This window comes from Centruroides vittatus, unplaced genomic scaffold, assembly GCF_030686945.1.
Source record: "Centruroides vittatus isolate TY-2023 unplaced genomic scaffold, ASM3068694v2 contig_2104, whole genome shotgun sequence".
NCBI lineage: Eukaryota > Metazoa > Arthropoda > Arachnida > Scorpiones > Buthidae > Centruroides > Centruroides vittatus.
Genome location: NW_027121305.1, coordinates 180,456 through 191,821, shown reverse-complemented (window position 1 = coordinate 191,821; position 11,366 = coordinate 180,456). Strand labels below are relative to the sequence as shown.

General features: G+C 33.0%; 1 protein-coding gene across 1 annotated transcript; it reads left to right on the top strand.

Moving 5' to 3' along the window:
- Positions 1-1,036: 1,036 nt before the first annotated feature.
- On the top strand, positions 1,037-10,910 carry LOC136970663 (glucose dehydrogenase [FAD, quinone]-like). The gene is made up of 11 exons (XM_067265121.1): positions 1,037-1,194; positions 1,267-1,469; positions 5,535-5,724; positions 8,412-8,543; positions 8,617-8,738; positions 8,827-8,997; positions 9,074-9,218; positions 9,922-10,079; positions 10,184-10,361; positions 10,427-10,649; positions 10,736-10,910. The coding sequence occupies exons 1-11, from the start codon at positions 1,092-1,094 to the stop codon at positions 10,866-10,868; spliced, it is 1,758 nt and encodes a 585-aa protein (XP_067121222.1). The 5' UTR covers positions 1,037-1,091; the 3' UTR covers positions 10,869-10,910.
- Positions 10,911-11,366: the final 456 nt, after the last annotated feature.

Genomic DNA, 11,366 nt, shown 5'->3' with positions numbered 1-11,366 from the left:
AGGTTAGCCGCATGGAAGTTTGCAGTTGTAAACTTCAAATAAGAGCAGTAGCTTTATTAATATGTATTGTTAAATGAAAAACTCTGTACAGCTTATTAGGCAGTGTTAACATTTAGTGTTATTAATTTGTTTATTAAGGCAGAAGTATTAATATTTTGTATACACTATTTGTTTGTTATATATTATTATTTTATTTTTAATTTTAGCAGCATTTTTATTAATTGTTTGATATTTAGAAACGTTATTGTGCTGTTTGTTACATATTGGTTAGCCGTTATATTTTTTGTATTTTGAACTCGTTGTTCTATTTTTTGTAATGTTCTAATTTACCTGATGATGATCCATTGATTGGATTGAAAACGTTTGTGTTAAGAATAAATATCTCTCAGCGAGTGATCAGGTGCTGGTTTAGTTTTTGTATTATTTTCTGCTGAGCACGCTGTAGGTTGTTTATGTTCATAAATCCACTAAACTAGCAAAAAAATTAGCTAAATTGGCAACTCTGATTTTATAACAAAAAACAGCGCCGCACTACGACTGAAACAAAGACAAATTATTTATATTAATTAATATAAAAATTAATCATAGCCCATGTAATACATTCTCGTGTATGGCTTCGTGCCAAACACAATACCACACAATACCAACGTGAGGATTTTTTCATTCATTCAAACTTCAATCGAAACCTCCACTTAACGAGATTTTACTATAATTAAAAAGAAGCCAATACACAAACAAAGATAAAAGCTCTATTTTTATAATATATTTCAATGTTATGCAATATTTATACTCGTTAATATTCTGTTTGCATCTCTAACAATCTATAACTGGGTTTACTCATTTGAAAACACGTAAAATCATAGTAAAATTAAACTTGCCTCTAACGTTATTCGTTCGGCACTTCATTGGTGTTTAATTCGTAAGTAAAAATTATTTAACCAATTACAAGTTGACTTGGAATACATCCAAATTGGTAACTCAAGCAAGGACAGGAAAAATTCTCTTATGGTATATACAAGCATAATCTGTTATCAAGTAACACGGGCAAATGTTCGAAAGCCATTGTTTATCTAGGTGATACCATTTAAACAATGGCGAAATTTACACATTTAGGTTTAATTATCATAACTCATTTTATAACGAGCGAGTGTATATTCACCGTAAACATACAGAGAAGCTACGATTACGTGATAGGTAAGTATTGTGTTATTTCCCGTGTTTTATAAATTATTCTATAGTTTACAAATAAACCTTTTTGTCTGGTAGTTGGAGGTGGAACTGCGGGTGCCGTCCTCGCTAACAGGTTATCCTCCGACCGTTCGATCCGTGTCTTGCTGCTAGAAGCTGGTTCTGTACCCGACGAAGCGTCTAACATCCCCTTCGCTACACTTTCTCTTCAGCATACGGAATTAGATTGGTCGTATAAATCCGTCCCGCAGAATTATTCGTGTTTCGGATTAAAGGAAAATGTAAGCTCATTTAATTATTAAATATAAATTATCTTTAAATCCGAATGTAAGCAGTAAACTTCTTTAATACTTCATACATTTCTAAAGAAGACGTTTAAAAGTACGTTAATAAATAATATAAAGGAAAGGCAATTATTATCATTTATTATATTTTATTCTTAGTAATTAGTTGTAGAAATATAACAACGAAGATAAAAGGTAATTTACAAATTGAAATTTTCATTTATTAATTTTGTAGGAAAAAGTTTATTGTTAATTAACGTTTGACATTTATGTTTTAGCATTAAATATTATCACTCGAAAATCTTTATCCAATTAAGTATTTAATTCATTTGTTCTCGAGAATGGCTTTCACGAAGGTCACAATATAGAAAATGTTTTCCTCCATTACTATTTTTTTCTTACCTTCGCATTATAATTACAAATTACTATTATGAAAAATTCATTTGAAAAATAACATTAAAGTATTTTTAATGATGGAAATAATAAAGATTATAGAGAATTATAGAAGCGTTTCGAATGCGGTTTTATAAATTACAGAAACAGGTTTATCGAGAAATTAGCGTAATTTCGAATTACGTCCAAGAACAATGAAAGTGTCGCTTTCTTGTTTATATTTAACATTTGTATAATGCGAAATCTTAGAATAAATATGCAAAGCTTATAATAGATAAACGTTTCTTTCACTCGAACCGAAAATCGATTAACGAAATCGATCTGAGAATTCCAGAAATTACATGATTATCGACTATCTTCCATAGGCCCGCTATGGAAACTAGGGTAAATCAAAGCAAAATAAACAACTTTAAGAAATCGTTTTTACTAAATTATTTGGGAAAATGGCCACAGAAAATTTATAAAACATTTTCCAAATGATACAATACATTTGGAAAATTTATTGTCTCATTGTCATATCAGTGAGTGTCTTTTTTTTACTCGCTGATCTCGGAGGATAATGTAAAAAGTATAAAGTCAGTTTATTTATTTAGTTTAAATTCTATTCCTAAAGTCTGTGGGGATCTTACACCCGTGTCACCTACCATAATTACGCCAGGCGAAAATTCCTTCAGTGTTATTTCCTGAGGCACCCCAAAGCTAAATCTTACTTACACCACTGATTTGTGTGCATTGAATATCTGGGCCTATGCCTTAATCTTGTTTTTTTCACTATTACACTTCAATAGAATTTAAATTAATATTTTTATCCTTTCCTCATCAAGTGTGATCGGTTATCCGAAACTGTTCCTCCCGATTATCTCGGTTAATCGACGCTCTATTGAATTTATCCTATCGTAACAATTAGTATTATATTATACTGTGTACCTTAAAATATATATATTCTTGAAATTAAGTTGAGATTTTTTCCATTAAACAGATTAATTTTAGTCTTTTCTGATACTTTACAATACTAGAATTATTCCAATTAAAGAGGACAATACGAAAGTTATTCATGAATTTATATTCACATTTGAACGAAGAATATTCTTAAATTCGAGAACGTGCTGCATATGTATGCACATAGAAGGGTTTTTAACTGTGATAAAATATCTATAATAGCTTAAATTTACCTTTCAATGGCTTACTCTGGGTTTAACTACCGATTAGACAGTGATGGCGGAGACAGATGGACGGAGTTCGGTCGTGGGTTCGCGTCTCGCTAGGACAGGCTAGCCACGTGTTTTCCGGATTTTTTCCACGTCTGTAACACTTGAATAGAGGCCAGCTACCCTTAAAAAGACCTCCAGAAAGGCATCGCCCAAGTGTTTTATTGCCGTTATTTAATAAACAAACAATGTAATTGATTATACAAATACATTTGACTTCCTTTTATTGTAACGCTCCTTGACCCATTTTTTGGAATATTAATTGATATCTAGACTCAAAACATTCCATTTGTCACTGATGATGGCAAAACTGTGACCCTCGCGACGATTCCAAGGTGCCCACGTTGAAGTTTAGAAAGTATTAGGTTCATAAATTATATTTAAATAATATTTGATAGATTTAAAAACTTTGCTGTAAGTGTAGAGTGAAAGAGGGGTCCTAATAAAGTATAAAGACCTCAGATAGAAGAATTATAATCAAATAAACAATACTCAGATTACCCATTAAAAGAAATATATGTTTCATTTCTTATATAATCACATTACTTTCCTTCAATTATATAGAGTTTATTGTTATTATTATTTCCATAGATTAAAAGGTTAAGTAAAGTAAAATTTGTACGTCTTTTGTTATATTAAAATTACTCAAACTGGATATTTCCCAAGCGATTCGGAATTAATAAATTTCGAATTTTGACCCTCCTCCAGGAAAGGTCGCCATCTCCGATTTAGGAGATTATTCTCGTTTTTAAATAGCTGTGTTTTAATAATATAATAACGCAAACAATTGAATAGAACTGAGAAATAAAATAGTAATAAATTGTTTATATAACTGAAATACAAAAAAACTGAAACCACTAACATAAATTTAGCTATAACGTCCTTGTATAATACTTTATTCTGAGTAATGTGACAGTGCCAGGATATTTTGCGCCCTAGGCAAAGTTTACAATTGTGCTGCCTATTTCACAAGTTGGATATCTTTTAAAATGAAATTTTAAACATGAAAAATAAAAATTATTTTGGCATACTATATTAATAATGTACAATACGTAATCCTCCTAAAACAGAGCCTTTTTTTATTTCCATTTTTAATTGATTTGAAAACCCTCTATACCTTAATCATATATCACTGTTTAATTTAATATTTTAGTAAAGTATGAATAAAGCATAGCTTGAAATTTTGCATCCCTTCATGGCTTGCGCCCTAGACGTATGTTTAGTTTGCCTAAATGCTCTGTGTGCATAATACAGTACTTCTATAAAGATGGAGGAGGATAAAAACTATTTAGACACAATGGCGTAGCGAACATAACTGGCGCCCGGGGCATAACTAGCGCCCTACACTTTATTTGCGCCCCTCTCCCCCTCCAGAAACACATATAGTTTGTCTTGGAGACCATTTTGGCGCCCCTCTGCGAGTGGTGCCCGGTGCATGATACACCCCCTTGCACCCCCCTCGCTACACCACTGCTTAGACAAATTCTATATTTGCATATTAAATACAGATATATAACTTTTACATGTAAATAAGGTAAATAAATATTCTGTACATTAACGTAATAATAAATGTATTTGTAACAGTTCTTTACGAGCATTATAGAAGCAAAGAACACTTATTCTAAGTAATTAAAATTGAATAAAATATAACGGTTTCAAGATTGATTATAGATGACACAAAAATCGTAGATCGGAAAGGATTGTATCGAATTCCAAATTCAAATGATGGCAATAGGAAAGGAATGGGTTAACTTTATGCAGAATGTAATAGCTTATAACGTTTGTATACAAACCGAAACATTTTTCGTTAATTTCAACGTAGAAATAAAATAATTTTAGGCCGCGGAAACTCTAAGCAAGGATTGAAGTAGATCATAAATAATACATAAAATGGCGCCCTTGACACAAAATCGTAATTTAATCAAACGGAAAAATTTAATTCAAATAGAATTAAACAATCGGTTTTGTCGGTGTGATATTTTGTCGTCAATTTAATTAACTCTTTCCGCTTCGTGGGCACTAAGAGGGCCTCTTTTAGCAAGCCCATTATGGGTTCGGCCGTGCCCATAATTGGTAGTGAGAGACGAGGGCCGACATATCCAGTCGGAGCACCTCCCGAAAAATACCTGGGAATTTTTCGATCCATCCAGATTCGAACCCGGATCTCCAGAGATGCCACCTTAATCTCTCGGCCATCCTACTTTAATAAAGGAAAACCGAAAAAAAACATTTATAGAGGACCTATTTCCTAAATCTTAGAGTTGCTCCTCATAACCCTTTCTTAGGTGTCTTTGTAATGAATTCATAGAGTAATATTTACGAGAAAATCTTACTTTCATGAATAATATTGATTGAGTAATTCACATTGTTATTATATTTAGAAAACATTGCTATTAATTTCTATTATTATTATTATTATTATCATTATAAGATGTATGAAAGCTATGATTTATATTCACAGAGAAGCAGCATCCCTAGAGGAAAAGGTTTGGGAGGATGCAGTATCATCAATTTTATGATATTCTCTAGAGGAACAAAAAAAGATTTCGACGAATGGGCGGCAAATGGAGCGGAAGGATGGAGTTGGAATGAAGTTTTACCATATTTCACTAAATGGGAAAATAATAAGGATGCTTCCATAGCTTCAAATGGTATGTTTCACTGATAATATATATAAACTCTTCTATAGTTTGGACCGCGCTGTTAGTAATTTTTCTGTACTCTTTTAAAAAAGACAGAACCAGCGCATGACCTGATACAACATAAATTTTTCCAATAATAAATAATACTTTTCATAATCTAGAAACATCAAATCTGTGCAGAGATAATAAAATGGCTGCCACACGCATTGAGATGCTGCGCGAAACGACAGTGTTATCAACCGAAATACAAATGCAACTGCATTGCAGATAATTATTAGCTTACGTTGATTACGTTTTCTCTATTATCTAACTTCAAAGATAGAAATAAAGAACAAGACAATAGATTATTCAAAAGAAAACACCGAGAAGGTTACCAGACAAAGTGAATAAAACCACTAAATACTAGTATTTGGTCTTGACAAAGAGGATAGCCGAGTTGAGTTTTCTTTGCATGTTTAACACTAAACGGGGTGGGTCTTCTATACAAAAGTTCTCCCGGAAGGTATTTTCCTTAGCAGATCGTCCTAGTGTTGCATTGTCAGCCCACTGATGTCTTTTTTGTGTTTATTCTGGCTGGAGACAATTAACTTTACAGTTTTCCAATTAGACTTTTTTTTAACACCATTCGATTTCAAACCGTAGCTATGACCTAGCCATGGCCGCACAATAGTCAACTGTTTCTATTCATGGCGACACTGCATATGACATTTTTTATATTTTCAATTAGTTATTTATTATATACTTGGTTGGAGCAGTGGTTTGTGATAAAACAGAGAGAATGTACCATATGTCTACATTTATAACATCCTATAGTTTCGGTAAAATTTATTGTTGAGATTAAAGAGAGATGTATTGACAAGAATGAAAGTAAATGCAAATGGGCGTTAGGGTGGTAAGTGGCTCGCGATACCGTAAATTTTGAGACGTAGTTTCATTTATTGAAAATTCAGTACAGTTTTTTGCACCAGTGTCTCCCCGCAGATGTACCATGGCTGTTAGAATCGCGCGTAGTCTTCGAATGTACGGCATAGACATTTGAGTCGTAAATGAGACATTTTGAGTTATACACTACGTGAATAACTCAAAATGTCTCAAAATTTACGATAATCACGATACGGTCTGTTGTTACGAAACAGCAGGCTCGATATACTGGCTCAAAAACTCTGAATGTTATCGTTGAGCATGCGATTTTCGCGATTTCAGCATGTTGCCGACAATGGAGGCCAGAATATAAATTATGCCGTAGTAACAACAGATCGTATCGTGAGTATTGTAAGTTTTGAAGCATTTTGATTAATTCACTACGATGTTGAAGCGCCACTCACCGTGTTAAATACGTGATCTTAATCTTAAATTGTTTTGATTGCGAGATAGAAACTGTGTGTTCGTTGGTGCTCTAGATCACGTGGACTATTGTGAAAGAATTGACATCATTTACAGAGAGCACGTGATTTGCTATAATGCGATTATGCGATTCTGACAGCCAAAGTGCATCTGCGGGGAGACGCCGGTGGGCAAAACTGTAGTAAATTTGCAATGAGTGAAACTATTTAAAATTATTTTATAAGTTTGAAAGCTCTGATTCTGGGTAATAATAATACGTTTGATCTATTAATTTACTACTAATGTGTTTATTACGAGATCGCCCGAATGCCATTTTTGTAAAGAGGGTTTTGCCACACTAGACAGGAAGTCGGTAGCACACTTGAAGTTTCCACCGGCATTCACTGGAGACTGTACATTAAGACCGGTTTGCACCATCCCTGACGGAGTTATAAGTAATATGATTATATAAGTTTTTAATAATTCTTTTTCCTTTCCTAATATTTGCAATATAATAAGAACTAACGGGTAATATCATATTTAATTTCTTTTGTACAATATTACCCGATTCTGTTTGCTTCAAATTAAATAAAAACGATGAATTAAATTTTCTATTTCTATCGAGTTCAATGTCATGAAAATATTCTCATGATAGATAAAGGTCCACGTTTTAAGAAGCTGCTGCCAACCCCAAGTTTCACTGGAGTGGTTTGTTCAAATGCTATGCAAAACGGTATGTCGAGGTAGGCCGTATAGGGCTATCTCGACATACCGTTTGCATAGCATTTCAACGAACCATGGCACGAGCTTTTTGACATAATGGCACTAAACAATGTACGTGAAAAAGATCGTGTCTGTGTTTGCTAAAATCATACGGTCTGTGGTTCGTAACGAAGTAACAAGAAGTCTTCGCAACGTTGTTACATGAATGTAGACATAGCCAAAGAAATAAATTTTATTTTTCTCTAAATTAGTTTACTATTATCTATTATATAATTGTCAAATCACATTTCCTAGCTCTTATTGGTTCTTTTATTTGTTGATATTTTTCCTCGATAATGCAACAGAGCACAAATTTTCCACATAAAGATTAACCGGTTAGATTTACCTTAGGTGGCCAAAATGGCGGCTCGTCTCTAATTCCAGCAAACAGAAGAAGGAAAACAGTAAGAACGTGAACAGTAAGAACAGGTTAGAACGTGCGTCCTGACTGTTTCTTTTTTTCTGTTTGCTGGAATTAGAGACGAGCCGCCATTTTGGCTACCTAAGGTAAATCTAACCGGTTAACCTTTTTGCGTATCGTATTTAAAATTAACACCACAAATTTATGCATAATTAAATTTATTAACAATTCGTAATGTTTTTCCTATCAGGTTATCACGGGGTTAATGGCGAAATGTCTGTGTCGTGGACAAATTACTATACTCCTTTAGCCGAAGCGTACGTAAAAGGAGCTAAGGAAGTCGGTTATAAAGAGGGCGATTATAACGGACCCGATCCCGAAAGTATAAACTTTAATTTTTACATAATAATATATCAGATTTTTATATTATTAGTTAATTAATGTTTACCGAATAGGATTTATGATACCTCAGGCATTTGTGGACGAAGGTAGACGATTCACTACATACGAAGCATTCCTAAAACCCGTTAATCACAGAAGAAATTTGCATGTCGTTACCGACGCTCTCGTTACAAAGGTAACACATTAATGTTTATAATTCCTTTAAAAAATTAAATTCATATTATATTATCAATTTATAACGACGCCTTTACTGAATCTTACAGATATTATTCGATTCAAATAACAGGGCATCGGGTGTCCAGTTTGAACACAAGAACAGAATAAACGAAGTCAGAGTCAAGCGTGAAGTAATTTTATCGGCGGGTGCCATAAATTCTCCACAGATCCTAATGTTATCGGGGATTGGTCCTAAAGATCATCTGGAGAGATTTGGGGTATTTACTAGCTTAAAAAATAATACGAGTTAGCGTGAAGGATCCGATTGACCGCGTATTATATTTTTAATTTCAGATAAAGGTTTTGTCCGATCTTCCTGTTGGTAACAATTTACAAGACCACGTTACAGTTGGCATTCCTTTTACTGTGGACAAACGCGCATCTTTCGTTGTTTTTGATGCCGTTCTGCTTGGAATTTTACCATATTTCTTCAGGAAAGGTAAAACTAACCTAACCTAAATTTGTTAAATAGCGATGGTAAGATAGAGAGGAAGAAACAGACTCATTACTATAAAAGGCTTCTTTATTGAACTAGTTTTATATATAATTTTATTTTATATACTCAGTAAAAATTAATGATTTTGATGTTACGAAGTACAGTTTAACACGGTTCAAGAATTGGAGACATCTTCGTACTAATCCTCATATTAATTAACGTGCATTACTTTTGATTGTGATTGTCAGTTAATTATTTATTGCTTTAATAAGCATATTTCACTTAATTAAGAATAATGGTATACATTTGCTAACTTTTGAAACCTAACCCTATGTCTTGTACTAGTCCTTTATTTCGTATAGCACGGATTTGCCTAATACGCCATTTTTTCAGAACCTAACCACTGTGTTTTAAGGTGGATAACTCTAGTGTTAGTGTTTATTAGTTATTGGTGTTTGCTTCTCCTTATAAAACGCCTTTCCAGCCTCAAAATTAAGCTTTTTAAAATTTTATAATAATTAATAATATAAAAGTTATTTTTTTTAAACAAAATCTCATTACAGTTGGGGCTACAGACAATTAACGAAAAACAGTGGTGTAACTATGATGTATTAGCGAAACCAAATTTCGAAATAATTACTTATCTTATTTCATATTTTCTCTACACTTTATACCTCTAACTTTTTATTTTAAATGTTCGAATTAGGACCCCTTACCTCTATAATGGCAGAAACAGTTGGTTTCTTTAGCACTAAATATAATAATCACTCACAATGGCCAGATATAGAATTGACGTTTGGTTCACTTACCCCATCATCTGATGGTGGAATCATATCAAGACATAATTATGGAATCACAGATGAGGTAAAAGTGTAGATTTATTAATGATTTACATTCTTTTATCTAGAGAATGAATTTATTAAGATGATTTCTGAATTGTTTTCACTTACAAATACATTTAATTTTAGATGTGGGAAAAAGTTTTTAAACCAAACATTAATTCCAATACTTACATATGTTTTTCATATGTAATGCGACCCGAAAGTGTTGGTACTGTTAAACTGGCATCAGCAGATCCTCGTGAACCTCCACTTATTAATCCTAATTACTTTCACAAGCCTCAAGACATTAAAGTTTTAATTGAAGGTTAGTTCTTAATTATTTTATCGAAATATGAATAGATTTCTTCTAAAGATTTTCTTTTCTGGTAGGGATGAAAGCGTGTTTAGCAATTTCTTCTTCAAAGTCGATGAAGAAATTCGGTGCTCGACCCTTCAGCCAACTTTTTCCAGGTTGTGAGACGTATAGACCATACAGCGACGAATATTTGGAATGTTTGGCTAGATCATTCACTTTGACTAATTATCACTTAAGTGGAACTTGCAAGATGGGCGACCCTCGAGATTCGACAACAGTGGTGGATCCACAGTTGAGGTAATTTGCGTAATTTCTCTCTATCTTGAAAATTACTCCAGCAAAAAGCAAAACAATATATATATGAAATTTTACTGTTTACGCAGAGTAAAAGGAGTTAATGGTCTTAGAGTAGCCGACGTATCCATTATGCCAAAAATTGTTACAGGCCACACTGAAGCGCCAGCCATCATGATCGGAGAGAAAGCGGCGGATTTAATTTTAAACGATCTCGGTTAATGTTAGAATAAGAGTAATAAATAACTGCATAAATAATACAAATTTAGACTTAAAATATCACAATTGTCTAAATCGTACATAAAACTAAGACGTCATATAAAAATCCCCAATAAATTTCCACGCGTAAGTCAAATATTTAGGTTATTTTATATTGTATTCAATTATATTTACAATATAATAACCCATTGAATTTCATAGTAAGGTTATAATTAGATTTATTTTGTGACGATATTTTGCGACAGTTTCTTCGCAAATGAAAGCTTGCGGTAATTGATGGTAATTTGTGTTGTACATACTTCATTATGTATCTACTTATTGAACTTGGTTCACGCTTTAGTTTACTGTGTTAATCACCATTGCCGGATTACTGGACGTGTCGGACTGTCAAATCACAGACTACAGAAACTCTACTGTATTGAGCAGTGTTATTTTGATTCATATTTTATGTCCTTGTCTTCATCGTTTTTCCAAAAGTACTTTACATTTTGTGATAAACCT

Bases quoted from the DNA above. Each gene is read 5' to 3' on its own strand.
- LOC136970663 (XM_067265121.1), top strand. From the start codon at position 1,092: ATGGCGAAATTTACACATTTAGGTTTAATTATCATAACTCATTTTATA. The intron at 1,470-5,534 runs GTAAGCTCATTT...TTATATTCACAG, and splicing joins GTTTCGGATTAAAGGAAAAT to AGAAGCAGCATCCCTAGAGG. The intron at 8,544-8,616 runs GTATAAACTTTA...TTTACCGAATAG, and splicing joins TAACGGACCCGATCCCGAAA to GATTTATGATACCTCAGGCA.